Source organism: Lissotriton vulgaris, chromosome 7 (genome assembly GCF_964263255.1).
Source record: "Lissotriton vulgaris chromosome 7, aLisVul1.2, whole genome shotgun sequence".
Taxonomy (NCBI): Eukaryota; Metazoa; Chordata; class Amphibia; order Caudata; family Salamandridae; genus Lissotriton; species Lissotriton vulgaris.
Window position 1 is genome coordinate 1,256,186,036 of NC_141695.1, and position 15,010 is coordinate 1,256,201,045.

Genomic DNA, 15,010 nt, shown 5'->3' on the forward strand with positions numbered 1-15,010 from the left:
ATTTCCGTTTCGAAGTGTTTGTCTATTTCATCCAGCACCTGAGTCCAGTATGGTTGAATCTGCAGGCATTCCCACAACAGGTGTACAAGGTTTCCAATCTGTCCACAGCCCCGCCAACAGGTCGCTTCTCGATTTCTGTCTATCGCATGTAGTCTGTCTGGGGTATAATACCAATATGTCACAATTTTCGTGAATGTTTCTGTGAGCCCCATGTGGTATGCCGAATGTCGGGCCCTATAGTAGATCTCACCCCATTCTTTGTGGCTGAGGGTCCTGCCCAACTCCCTCTCCCAGCGCTCTCTGCCCGGGTTGTGAGTGTGCACCTGTGTGTTCTGTAACATCTTGTATAGGTCGGAGATGAGTTTGGAGTCCGTTGTGCGTGTGATGAGCCATTGTTCGTATGTGGATAGTCGTCTATCTGCGCTAGCGAGGACCTGTGGCTGTAGTGCCCAGTGACGTACTTGTATGTATCTCAATCGCTCAGCCTCCAGGAAGCTGTTCTTTTGCAGAAAGTGTGGAAACGGGATAACCCCCTCTGACCTATATATGTGTCTCAAAACTCGGCAGCCCGCCTTCCGCCAGTGTGTAAAAGCCGCACCTTCCGTGCCTGGGTGGAAGTCAGGGTTATCTACCAGCGGGGTGAAGGGTGTCGGGAAGGTCGTAAGGTCATGTGCTATGTTGGTGTCATCCCACACCTCCAAAGGGACCCTAGTTATGTGTGCGGCATACAAGTTGGGGGGGTCTAAGGGACTTGCGCAGGAAAGGGATTTCCTGCAGCGGTCGCGCCGCTACTGCCTGATCATGAAACAGCCAATATTTCTCGGATTCCCATCTGCTCCATTCAACTAGATAACGTAATTGCGCTGCTTCAAAATACAGGTGGAGGTCAGGAACACCTAGTCCTCCTATTTCTGGGGCAAGCGTTACTAACGCTCGTCGCATTCGCGGTTTCCGGAACTTCCAGATAAACTGGGCCAACTCTGACTGTGTCTGGTGGATCCAGCCAGCTGGTGGTCGGAGTGGGAGGGTGCGGAATAGATATAGGATCTGGGGCAAAACTGTCATTTTTACCGCCGCAATCCTGCCTAACCATGAGAGAGGGTAATGCTTCCATCTACCAACCTCATGTCGGATTTTCTCGCGCAGGGTGGTGTAGTTAGCGGTTACCATGGCAGGGAGTGAAGGGGCTGATTGGATCTCTAGATACTGGACTGTGTCAGACGCCCATTGTATGGGGAACTGGCTCTGCAAGAAATCCCGAGTGGTAGGGGACAATGAGAGGTTTAAAGCTATTGAAGCATTTTAAATCCGGCCACTTTGGCAAAGGTGTCCAACTCTGCCATGCATGCCGGCAGAGCTGTCTTTGGGTTTGTTAGCGAGACCAGCACATCTTCGGCATACAAGCTAATTTTGTGTATATAGCCCCCAAATTTGATCCCTTCAACTGCCGAGTTCTGTCTGATCTTCTGGGCTAGAGGCTCCATGTAGAGAGCAAAGAGGAGGGGTGATAAAGGGCACCCCTGCCTCCTGCCTCTCTCTACAGCAAAGCTAGTGGAGGTGTATCCATTCACTCTGACCACGGCGGTAGGGAACTTGTAACAGTTTAAAATAAAGGTGCGAAATTTCTCCCTCATCCCGCCCTCTCCAGTACTTGTTCTAAATAGGGCCAATGAACACGGTCAAACACCTTTTTGGCATCCATGGCTAACAGCATGTACTCCTCAGATACCCTAGAGGCTTTCTCTATCAAATGAAGAATACGTTTGGTGTTGTCGGACGTCTGCCGTCCCGGTATAAAACCCGTCTGATCCGAGTCTATAAGGTCAGGCATGTGGGGAGCCAGCCGGGCAGCTAAAATCCCTGTGTATAACTTAAGATCAATGTTGAGGAGGTAAATCGGGCGATAAGCCCCACACTTACTTCTATTCTTTCCAGGTTTTGGAACTACCTCTATAGAGGCTCCTAAAAGGTCCCCTGGGATCGCTCCCTGCTCCGCAAAGGAATTGAATAGTCGGGTGAGGATTTGGGCAAGTACTGCACAGAACGTTTTGAAGAAAATCGTGGGGAAGCCGTCTGGTCCCGGTGCCTTCGCCAATTTAAGGCGAGAGATAGCAGCAATAACCTCCTCTGTTTGGATGTTCCGCTCTAGATGTTCAGCTTGGGAGGTCATTAGGGAGGGCAGGGAAACCGAATCTAAAAAAACAGTTCCCTTCAAAAGATCTCTTGAGCTCCCAGCGTACAGAGCGGCATAAAAATCGCAGAATGCTTCTGCTATCTCCGCGTCCGCAGACACGCAAGATCCGTCTGGTTTGACAATCTCTTTGACCCCTTGTCGCTGGCGAACCTCCCGTAGTCTATTGGCCAGCAAACGTCCACATCTGTCCCCTCTGGTATAATAAGCATGGCGTAGACGCAAGGCCGAGTATTCTGCCCTATCTTGGTCTAGAGCCGTCAGTTGTTGGCGCACCGTCTTAAGTTGTCTCCACACTCTCGGGCCCCCGTCCGTTGGTGCATTTGCTCCAATTCCCTCACACGTTGTGTAAGTTCCTCACGTTTACGCTGGCGCTCTCTATTTTCTGCTGCTGAGAGGGCAATGAATTCCCCCCTGACCACCGCTTTCTGTGCTGCCCATTGAACTGCCAGAGTCGTGTCTGAGTTCGCATTATGTGAAATGTAGTCAGTAATAGCGCTCTGTATGCATTTCTCATTGTCGGCCCTGTGTAAAAGGGTGTCGCCCAAGTCCCTTCTTCGTCGGTGCACCCACCTGGTGAGTGCGTTGGCTGGATCTGTCTATAAAGTTATCAAATACTAGATTTAAATCTCCCCCTAAGATATTACGATCTGAGGTGGCCATGATTTCAGTAAGGGCAATCTGGAGGAATTTCTCCTGACCTTCATTCGGGGCATATAGGGAGCCAATGGTGAATGTTAGTCCGCCTAAGGCTAAGCAGTAGGACAGAAGCCTCCTCTTGATCTCTGACCCTTTATGCAATACCTCCCTCTGAAATCGTTGGGCCAATAAAATCGCTACTCCCGCCGTCTTGGTAGAGCAAGAGGAGAAGAACTGGTTGGGGAACTTGCTAGATCGCATCCTATGGCAGTCGGGCAACAGCAAGTGCGTTTCCTGTAGTAAGCATATGTCCGCCTGGGAGTTCTCCAGGCATGACCGTATCGCTCTTCGCTTTATCGGCTTGTTAAGTCCCCTCACATTGAGGGTAAGAATTTTAAGGGTGGTTGCAGGCATAGTCAATAATCAGTAAGGATAGCTGTGTACCTAAGGAGCTACGCGCAATCCCGCGAATGCAAGCTGTCTTCAAACAGGGGAGGGTAACTCCTACATTCAAAATCTTTCTAGCTCTGGACAAAAAGCAGCCATGGAGCACTGGACACCCTCCCCCATCCCCCCAACATTCCCCAAACAGTAAAACGTACAAAAATGGTAAAGTACTTAGTCCATCAACCATGGTTGATCGGCAAAAAATATATTGGGGTGGAACTCCAACCAATATGTCCACCTCTCCCGCCAACGGCCTAGGCCAAAAAATCTAACAATTGGCCAGTAATATAGTCAAAAGTCATCCGGGTTGGGTGCCAGGAGTATCCGTCGAAACCGCCTCCAATGCCGCCTTTCTGCCCTTCATGATTTCTGCCGTTTTCAGTTTCCTAAGGCGGCGCCTTTGGCCCTGTTGGCGCCACCGAGGCCTGGAATCATCTGTCTCTGCTTTAGAGTCCTCTTCTCCACCGTCTGATTCCGGCAGATCCACACCCAGCAGTTTACTGGCCTCCGACAGAGAGCGTAGTTGGTATAACTTGTTGTCCAATCTGAACACTAGTCGGAACGGGTGACCCAAGCTATAGGTGATGTTGCGTTGCTGTAGGTGTGCAGTGATCGGTTTAAAGGTTCACCTCTTCTGTAGGGTGAGGGCGGGCAGGTCCTGATAAAGTAAAGGGGATTGTCCCCGGAACTGCAGTGGGTGCATCTGTCGCACCTTCTGAAGGATATCCTCTTTAGTATGAAAGTCTTGTACACATACCAGTATATCCGGTGGAGGGGCCGACTGTGCTCTCGAAGGGCCTACTCTATGTGCGCGGTCCACCTTCAGCTCTGTCTCTGCAGGTCTGCCAAATATGTGATTGAAAAGTTCCCTAGAGTAGATAAACAGATCTTTCGTGTCGTCCTCCATTTTCACTCCTCTAATGCGTATATTGTGGCGGCGGGACCTGTTTTCTAAATCTTCCACATGAGTTTGGAGGTCTACCTGCTGATCGTGAATCCGGAGGATTTCCTGTTGTAGAGCCGCTATCTTAACGTCCTTTCCATCACTCTTCCCTTCTAAGTCAGCAACCCTCTCGCCGATGCCATCCATCTCCAGTCTGAAGTCTCGAATCTCCGATGCAAACTCTTGCTTGAGGGTGTGTATGTCCTCCCGTAAGGCTACAAACATGGATTCCAAGAGCACCTTAGTTATGGGTTCAGACCCCTCCTCCTTTCCCAATTTTGGGCCCTGGGAGCTAGCCGCTGCAGTGGAGGCCATCGGATCTGCCTGCGTCTTGCCAAACAAGTCTTTAATGGACTTCTTCTTTCGGTTCTGGAAGTGGACATGTTTCTCCCCAAGGAAGCGCTACGGGGTGGCCCCCTCAGACTCCGCCACGAACACACACCTATCACCCCTCGGCAGCCCAGTCTATTTCTGACCAACTAGGGAGTCCGTGCTGCGGGATGGGCAGAAGACTAGCAATGGTCGTCGTCGTCCCAAACTCCTACTTCTGTGCCTTCTGGGTTAGAACAACCCCTGCTCTTCCGTCCGGTCAGTGCCACCACCGTCCAAGAAAGCCCTCGTGGACTCAGCAGGCCGCGCCTCCCCAGGGCCTCCTTCTATACCGGCACCACGAGCTCCCCAGACCGTAGCTATATCCCTCTGGGGTGCATCTATCGATCTCCGTCACCACTGCAGAGGTGCCCTGCTACTGACCAGACAGCTGGTCCCTCTCAGTCAGAGACACTCAGGTCTCCTCACCCACCTCTCTTCCTGTTGCGCCCCACCGCAGCCCACAGAGGCGCGGCACTGCAGTCCACTCCACCGCTCGGCGCCTCACTGCCCACTCTCCAAGTGCCCCGATATGGGCCTGCCGTGCAACCTGCATTCAATCCTTGCCAGACCATCAACTGGCTCGCCCTTGACGCCCACTTCAGGCACCTCGCATACCAGGGTCACCACTGACCCTACTGCCGCTGTCCTTTGGTTCTCTCCATGCCCCTCTCAGGGGCTTCGCTCTCTTCCAGTCGAGCGCCGCAACCGAGGCCGTCCTGCCGCCCCGGCCGCCGCTTCACAAAATGGCGGCTCCGCAGTGGCCCCCCAGCGTCGGTTCGCCGATGCCTCCTTTAGCCCCCTGCAAGCGGGATCTGGGTTCCGCCGACCTTTCCGCGTGTCTCCGGGTGTCCCAATGGCAGAGCGGAGCCCCGCAAGCCGCCCTCACTCCTTCTGCCAGTGACGCTCCGGTCGGTCCCCAAAATGGCGGCCCGCCCTGGCTTCCAGCCGCTTTAGGGGTCCTTACTACTTGGGAGCACCGGGTTCCCACTGGCCGCGTACCTCAGTCGAGCCTTCGCTGCACCCTCTATCGCTCTCGGTGCCACATGCAGGCAGGCGCAGGGCGTCCGCCCGCCGATCGCGGCTCCGCTCCGTGTGTGCTCAGAGCCGCCGTCCATCCCCAGCGCGGGATCAAAGCGCCTCGACAGCTGCCTCCTGTATCCCCCAGAAGCAGGATCGCACTTCAGGGGTCGAGCCGCTCTTAGACTGCGGTTCGATTTTCGGCTATGACGGCATAAAAGCCGGTGCTTTCCTCGGCCGTCGGCAGGAGCTCCAGACTATGCTTCTGTTCACTCCGCCATCTTGGCCACGCCTTTGGAATAACTTTAAATGAACGGAAGTACAAATCGTTAGTAATTTGCCTTGACGCTAGTGCAGAGAAACAAGTTGGCAGAGCTGCATAAGAATAAGAATGTAGTTAAGTGCAATTCAGTTGGGTCACACTTTTTTTTATATTTTCTACTACAATAGAGTTGTCAGTATGACAACAATGAGCCCTGCCTCCTAAATATAACCATTTGAGTGAGACCATTGCAAGCTCCAACCCCTTGTGGTGAACCTGTCACTTGTGATCTGAGTGAGTCCCAGTGGCTCTGTGTTCCCTCAGTTTACAATGAAAGCTGGGGCAGAAGTGGAGCTTTGCCTCCTGTGGTTAAACCCTGAAAGAACAGCATTGGCCTGCTCCTCTTTAATTTTAACCTATAATTGAGACCGCAGACTGCCCTGCCTTGTGACACAGTTTCCCAGAGGGGTTATGTTTTTTCTTTCAGAGGCCGCGAGCGGAGGAGGATGAAGAATCCAAGATGTCCGACAGCGATGATGATTATGTTCCCTATGTTCCACTGAAGCAACGGAAACAGCAGATGGTAAATGTTGGCTTTTCTGGTTCATTTGTGAATTTGGGTGTTGAAAACCCAAACTGATGCTAAACATTCTCCTGCCTGCTTTAATGCTGCAAGATTGTACCCCTGGTGGAGCCTAACCTTTTCCCTTACACTTTCTTTTCTGAGCCTGTGACTGGTTCAGCGCTGAGCTTAATAGTTCCTTACAGCAGAGTCTCCTTAGATATTCCAAGCAGACAGTTTGAAGTTGTAGCTGTTTTTCATCTCTTGGATTTAAGAACTTTAATTGAGCAATGACTGAGTCACCAGAGATCCCCTGAGTTAGATATAGAGTGTATACTTGTTTGCACGTTTGTGGGTGTGACTTTTAGTGGGAGCGTTTTTCACGATGGGTGCATGTATCTCATGGTTGGAGGTAAATTCTCCCAATTTTCAGGAAGTGTTCTTAGGTCTGTGCAGGAATGCTGGCTGATTTATTTATTTGAATAGGCTGGCTGTAGTGGATGCCTCTTGCTAGAAGACCTGGGTGCCATGTTCCTGAGTTTGGGGGACTCACTACATTGTCTCTCCTGGTTTGAGGAGAAGCTGATAGTGACTCTAGATTGTAGGACTTGATGCATTATTTGTGACAATTGGAAAGTATTCTGCTGTGTGTCTATGGATAGGAGAAATGGCTTATCTGAGTGTCTCTTGGGGGTAGGGAGTTGGGAGCATTGGCTTTAAAGAGTAAGCGCTGCTTAATGGGTCTGAGTAGGTGTGGCTGCTGTGAGGTAGGTTTATCCTTGTTTGCTCACTTCTTAGCCTCGTACGTTTGCTCTAGATCTTTGCTTGTCTTCAAGTTCCTATATTTGATTTTTTTATGCCACTCGTGACCAGGTCCAAAAGCTACTCCGGATGCGAAAGAAAGGAGCGACAGAGGAGGATCAGAAAGACAGTGGCAGCGAGCAGAAAGGGGATGAAGATGATGTTGCTCTGGGACCTCGATCAAACGTCAGTCTCTTGGACCAGCATCAGCACTTGAAGGAAAAGGCAGAGGGTAGGAAATAGAATCACTGCTTTCCTTTTCTGTATATTTGACTTCTTTTCATTTGAGTGAAGAAAGGTTTTTATCTTATTTACTTATTTTTACAGTTTTCTATAGCGCAATCCAGACCCCAAGGGATAATAGAGCACTTTATGTAAGGGCATCATTTTACATGGGGACGAGATATTTTTCAACTACGAGATATTTTTCAAGAAAACAGTTACATTATATTTGATATGATAATGCTTTAACAATAGAGAAATAGAGATGGTTAGTTTTGTGGCGTTTATAGGGCGTCTCCTCCATTTACTCAAAATATTTGTTGAGTAATTCACATCCTAGGCAAGATGGACCACTCATAAGGTGGCCAGAGAGTCTTACATGGTTTTGGTTACAAGTTGAAAGTTCAGGGTAATCCATTCTTGGACCATGCCCATTTGGGAAATATGTATCCACAAATCACCATGTGAAAGTTCCCTTGCAGAGACTGATATTTGTTTCTGCTGTTGTTCACTAATACTTCCTCAAACGACACCGACTTGTGTGTATTATTTTCCAATTCCACTGGCGAATGGCATTTTTTCTGTATCTATGTCTCTATGCTAGGTACAGGTGGAGCAGAAAGCCAAGCTATAGGGTATAAGAAGAAAAGCAGTATTTATGGATGTCGTCATATAGTAGCATCAACACCCTTGCATTGGTGAACCACCACATTGACAAACCAGTACATCAACAGTTCTACATTGAGAAGCCAATGCATCTAATAGCACAATTTGTAATTGTATTTTAAATAATCGAAGCAGAGGGAGGTTGATGTATTTAAAATGAAAACGATAGAGACAGTCTTTAAAAGCAATAATTTGTTGCCAAAGGTTTAAGTTAGTGCTAGCAACTCCAGCACCTTGAGACCCTCACAGATGATTTGTTGCGCTATACAAATTCTTTGATTGCTTTAGTGTTTTTTGATATTTGGACCTTTGCAGCAGAAGTTTTAACTTACTTTACCTTATGTTACCTTCCATGATTTAATTGCATTCTTTCAATGTGTGGCAGCGAAAGACTGATTTAGGACTATGGGAAAATGATGACTGATGTTTGCTACTTTTTCAACATAGTAATGTATTTTAATTAAAAATAATTGTGGCCAATGATTAATGTTACATTTAGTGGTTCTCACAACAGTAGAGTTAGGGTTAAGGTAAAGTAATGGTATATACAGAGGTACCAGAGTATTGCTGTAAAGTAGAGCAAAGTGTTAGTGTCAATTTGACGACTTGTCTGTGATTGTATAACAATGCTTAGGGTGTATTCGGTGGCATATATTATGTTTTGGGAATGTCTTTGGTGAGCCTGTACTGGGTGCAAGCAAAATAGGTAAAAAAAAATTACATTTCACAATGGGCGAAGGCACTGTGTTCAAATTAATGAGGCATCACTTCAGCTTACTATAGTCCGCATTGGGTAAGACCCTTTGGTAACGTTTGGTGTTGTCTTTATATTGGTGAATCGAAGAAAGAACGTTGAGCATCAGAACTCCCCAGAACATATGTAAATTAAAGAGCATGGGTGATGGATGTGAGCTTTGAGGAAGTCCTTCAAGTTTTCTTTCCGCTGCCTCTGAGTGACAGGCACATGTTTATACAATGAGATCAGATGTGTTATCAGTGGTTTGTGTTGGAAATGTTTCATGGTTTGGCAAATTGTATAGGAGACCAACTTTTCTGCTAACAACTATTTTTATCTCTAATTGTAAGGTTATGTTTCATGGTGGGATGACGTCTCTTAAATTATATAGGGCCTATTTAAATGCCATTTTGATGGCGAGGTTCGTGACTTGTGCAAGAAAGTGTACACTGGTGCGGTGTGCTTCTTGGTTTCTTGCACCAACTGCAGTTACTTGTGCCTAGATGTCTCTGTAGTTTATATTTTATGCAATGTGCATGTTAGGATTCTTTACATCTCTGAGCTTACATACTAACAATCCAGCTACCTTCCTTGATGGATGTTTCATCCCAACTATGTTCAGATCACCTGACCACTGTTGAGAATTCAAAAAGGTAATGTCCTCTTCTAGTTCTCACTAAATGGCAAGTTTCAAGTCTTCTGACATTACCTGGAAAAACTAACAAAAGAGTGCTTACCTCTTAAGGACCATAGAGATTCCTCCCTGCCTGTGAAGTATTCAGTTTTATAACAACAATGGAATGGCTCTACTTTTGATCCTGTTTAAGGGGAAAAAGTGAGTGGCTTGGCAGACAAGCTTCTACTCTCTTCATAGCAGGAAATGTGTCTTCTCAACAGTGACAAAATTCAATAATCTTATATTTCTAAAGGGAATGACTGTTAGAGTTATGTTGTAATCTGCATATGTCAACTGCTATGTAATCTCCCTTTAGTTTAACACATTTTTGTAGATTTCCCCTTACAGTATGGGAGAAACATACTTCATTTATTTTCTAAAAAGTAACTACTGACAATCTAATAAATATGAGTGGTTGCTCCACAAGGACATTGATTACAAGGAAACTTAACCAAGACTCCACACGGATGGAAAAATACTGATTAAGTTATCCATTTGCCTAAGTATGTTTGACTTAAAAAAGCCCAATTCTTTAGAATGCAGGTAAGTCCAGTTTGCGTTTTGGGATTTGTAATCGTATAATTAGCTAACACACTCAGTAAATTTCTGGGCATTTCACCCAGAGTTGCGACATTCTGGTAGTCTTATGTTAATCTTCCTGTTCTCTGCTCTGTCTTTGCATTCCACCTGCCTGCCTTCGGGACTCCTCTTTTCTTATGTACTGAGCTTAGGTTTCTCTAGTCTCTTAAGAGGTACAGTTCCATGGCAGTGTGATTTTTTTTTTCTTTCTTGTTTTACGTTTCTGGACATCTTACCTCCACATTGAGATTTGGATATGTTGGTAATTGGGGGTTAGGGGTTTGAGATAGTACTGTCCTTCTTCACTGATGGAATTCTTGCTATTATGTGCCCAATACTTGGTTCAGCCTGTATTTCTTCTAGTATAATAACTCATGCAGGTCTTTCTCACCAAATTGAACATTTGATGGCAGATCTCCCATTCTTCCTGGTGAGGGTAGAATGTTTCTAGATTTCACATTAGTAAATTGGGTTCTCAAAGCCTTACTTGGTGGAGCTTGCACTTGCCCTGATTATTATATTTATTTTTTATACAGATGGTGTTCAGCATTGACAGGAGGTACCCCTCCATTTCCCTTTCAGGAATGTTGGGCTCCGTTATTGGAATTGAAACATGTGAACTTAGATCTGTCTTCAGTCTAAAGGACTGATGTGTTTGTGCTTCCCTCCCCAGCCCGCAAGGAGTCTGCTAAAGAGAAGCAGCTGAAGGAAGAAGAGAAGATCCTGGAGAGTGTGGCCGAAGGCAGAGGTTAGTATCGCTTTGTGATTTAAGCAAAAGTGTATATTCTTTTACAATTCCGACTAGATCATGTATAGTCTGATAGTATCCTTAAAATACCAAAAATAGACAGTGGCTTTTGGAGCTGGCCTATGTCGTAGTAGCCATCCTTAATGAGAGAACAACCAAATGTGGACCTTTCAATTTTTGCAATGAGTAGATTCAAAGGCCTTTCGAGCAGCGTGGGCTAAGACAAAACCCTTCATGGCCATTGTTACCTTGTTACTAAGCTGCTTAATTTGAGGTCTTAAAAGTTCAGTCCACTACACTGCACCACCGTCCTTAGAAAGTTTTGACCGATAATGTAGAGTAATGATACTCAGACTCTTTGGAGATGGCTGACCTGTGTATGCCTTTGTTGCCCTCTCACGTGGTAAAATGGAATTTGGTGTGCATATTCAGTTCCTAAGGGTGTGTGCAAAACTTTAAATCTGCAGTGTCTGCAGAGCAGTTGGTCTGACCACAGAGCTCTTTTTAGGAGACTGTTCCTGCAGAGTATCGTTTTAAAATTTCAAAAAAGTGCAATTTATCTGTAGTAAATTTTGAATCCTTCTTTTTACTCTATTTCAGCTCTAATGTCTGTGAAGGAAATGGCTAAGGGTATCACCTATGATGACCCTATAAAAACCAGGTGTGTATACTGCTCTGTTTCTGCTGCCATCTTGCTCACTTTTGAGGGAAACTTCCACCCAGCTCTTAAATACATCCTGACGGCAGTTTCTTAGAGGTTTTACGTGCATCATTTTGGTGGCTGTTGTAGGAAGCTGGCTTTTTATGTAGTATATCAAAGTGAGGTACACTATATAGAAAGTCCAGACGCCCCTTATTGGCTTACAGGGGTAAATTAATAATCCCAAATGCTCTCTTTTGTGGTGGTGTGGGCAAGCAGTTTAGGCTTATCGGAGTGTAGTGGTGAGCATTTGTTGTGCGCACAGAGTCAATAAATGAGACACACACTCAAGAAGAAACTAGAGTCCAATTTTAGAAAAATAGCCAGGATTTTTATATTATTTTAGACACCAAGATCTTCAGAATTAGGTAAGTACTTTTCGAGTTGCCAATTTTTACAGTTCAGCAAAAATGTCACAAAAATGTGTTTTATGCAGTAATGCTTTCCTATTGAGAAAGAAACATGTACTGCATACAAGTACTTGTAATTGTATTTCGGGGTCCCCTTTAGGACTTAAGGTGTTAGGGGCTCAAGGTCACAAGATCCTCCAGCAGTTCGGGTTTACCGGCCCTGTAGTGTCTGGGTGCAGAGGTGCTGGACGGGTTGGTAGCCTTATGTGCTATACCATTGACAAAGTAGGGGGGGGGTACCTAGAAGCAGGCTGCAGAGGGGAACTTGAGGACAAGTCCGGAAGCTCTCAATGGGAGGGGAGCTTGGTTTGTGAGGGTCTGGAGCGTACAGAGGCACAGGTGCTGTTTGTGGACCCGGGGAGCTCAGGTGCTCAGGTAGGCTGTTCCTGTGCATCTAAGGCGCACATGACTCTTGTCAGACGTGCAGAAGGGGACAAAACAGGACAGCAGGGCCACTCTTGGTGATTTCTTCTCTTGTGGTAGGTTGGTCTTTGCGATGTTGGTGTCTGGGCTGGACACTAAACAAGCCTTGGTTTCCGCAAGGGGGTCAGTACCCCAGGTATAGGCGCAGGACGGCTCCTGGGGGTTCTGGTGTTTCCAAGCTTGATGGGGAGATGGATCTGACCTTCTGGGGCATGCTGACCTCCTCGTGGGTGACTGCTGCGTTGGTAGACCTGGTGGTCAGCAGAACGGTGAACTGGATGTTGCGGTCGGTGCCTGCAGGTTGCAGGAAGTGGGTCCTTCACTTCAAGGGAGATGCTGGCTGGTTGTCGAAGTGGTGGCAGCCCTCTGAGGCTTTTGGAAGATGCCCAGCTGCATGACGAGTTGGGTTGTCGCAATTGTCCGGCCAGGAGCAGGAAGGCAAGGTTTGGCGCCAAAGTCCACAGGTAGTCCACAGTTGTAGCCAATGGGCTGCTTAACCTTGGGTCACTACTCCCCCTATATGACCACTTCCTATGAGGACATCTCCCCACAGGAAGTGGTCATATTGGGGGTTTAGTGACCCAAGTTATACCAAATGTGTCCTAGAGTTCCTATTTCCACCAAAATCAAGATAGTGGAGTCCCTTCTTCGTGAAGCACAGCAGACAGCCCACCTTAGGGGTGTGGCTAGCCTGGTGGTGCAACTCGCCTCCTGCATAGCTAATTTCCAGCCTGTCCCTGTGCCAAATGGGACTCAGGGCAGGAGGTGGCATCTCCCATATCTCAGGGAAGCCTGAGTTGCATAACAAAGGTGGCAGGGGCTTTGAAGCCCCTGACCATGAAATGGTAAATTACTAGCCATCCTGCTGGAGGACCTGTGACCACCTTCCTCTGGAGCAGGTGTTTGTGGCCTCAGAGATGTGGGCTCTCGCCTGCAGGGGGTCAGAAACATCTTTGTAGTGGCAGGCTGGACAACACCAGTCAGCTAGTGCACTAAAAGGCTGGTAGGTTTTCAGGCAGCACCTCTAAGGTGCCCTCTGGGAGTGTGTTTTAATAAATACACTGCTGCCATCATTATGGATTTATTAAGACAAGGTGTTTGATATTAAACTCCATAGGTTTCAGTACAGCCATCATGTAGCTGTGGAACTCGTAATGACCAGTGCCCGGTGCATATACTTAAGACGGCTTCCCTGTCCACTTGTACTATCTAGTAATTGAACTACACAGCACAGGGGCACACCTGCTCATACAGCTACGTCCTTACATGTAATATAGTGCACCCAGCCTTGGGCTACAAGGCTTTCTGTAGGGGTGATTTACATATATTGCATTCAGTGTCTGTGAGCATACCACACACTGTGTGTCCAATGTCTTGTTTTCACATTGTTTGCACCATTTCATGCAGTCTGCATGGGTTTGGTGGTGGGTTCCATAGTGTGACACAATACATGCTGCAACCCTTAGGGACCCTCTTTAGTACCCATGCCCTAGGTATCAGGGGTACCATTTACTAGGGACTTACAGAGGGGATAAAGGTCTTGCCAGTTGGGGTACAAATGAATATTTACCTGGTTGGGGCATTGGCACTGGGGACCTGGTTAGCTCGAACCCAGTGCACCTCAGTCAAAATTGCATCAAATACCAGGCAAACTTTGGGGGCTACAGCTGTGTCTTTTGAAAAGCAGTTTTATCTGTCTTCTGATCTTCCTGTATCTCTTTCGGAGTTTTATACGTGTTTGTGCCTGGACTCTGGCATAATTTTGCACCTTCTGCCTCAGTATATTTAGAAGAAGATTTCAAACAAGAAATCCATATTGCTTAAAGCATCTCTTTTTTCTTTAAAAAAATTGGCCCGTGGTTGAACTGTTGGCAGTAGTCTACTTTGCCATACATGGGACAGGTTATGGGAAACATTTCTCGTGTCCAGTTTTGTGGGAAGAGTGGGTAGACCCATGTCACTTAGCACACTGATTTTGGGTGGGGGTAGGGATGGCTTTCCCTCTTGGCCTGATGTAGATGTTACTTAAGATTTGCTATTTAGATCAGAGAGAGCAGACACTCCTTTACACACTACCACTCTTCCTGCCCCCCTCCACCACCTCTCAGATATCTGGTACCCTTCTTTGGGAGTGTTAATCCAACCATCCTTGCAAGTGTTGATGCAGCCTATTGCAATGGTGTGTTGGTTTTTTGCTAATGACTGGCGAGACTGAATCCTGGGTTGTTGGTTCAGAGACTTGCAGTTTAAACATATACGTTACTAGCTGTGCTTGATGCATATCCTGCAGTACTACACAGCGGCTGATTTGGGGTGCATCTGACTTAAGTGGCCACTGATGTTTGCATTGACTGTCTCAGGACATACTGAAACAATCTTCAGGATCTGATGCAGAAGAGGATGGTTGTGGAATTGTAGATAGAGGCTCCCATATGGCTTTGTTGAGCCAGCATGTACATTTCTTCTGATATCGCTTTGCTAATTGTTTATGGAGCTTCTGATTAAGTCCTTGTGTCTGGAGATGCTGATATCAGAGTTCCTACCAGAGGACTAAGTACTGATAGCTTCCTGTGTGTGAAAGTACTTGTTAGCGGGTGGTGGGGTGCAAGTGGTACT

At 47.0% G+C, this 15,010-nt stretch overlaps 1 protein-coding gene across 1 annotated transcript in view; it reads left to right on the top strand.

The window, feature by feature from the left end:
• Positions 1–15,010, top strand: part of DDX41 (DEAD-box helicase 41) — a 168,681-nt gene that overhangs the window by 20,996 nt on the left and 132,675 nt on the right. The window contains exons 2-5 of the mRNA XM_086931792.1: positions 6,359–6,454; positions 7,307–7,466; positions 10,787–10,861; positions 11,462–11,522. Coding sequence (XP_086787918.1) covers positions 6,359–6,454; positions 7,307–7,466; positions 10,787–10,861; positions 11,462–11,522 — 392 coding nt within the window. The remainder of the gene's footprint in view (positions 1–6,358; positions 6,455–7,306; positions 7,467–10,786; positions 10,862–11,461; positions 11,523–15,010) is intronic.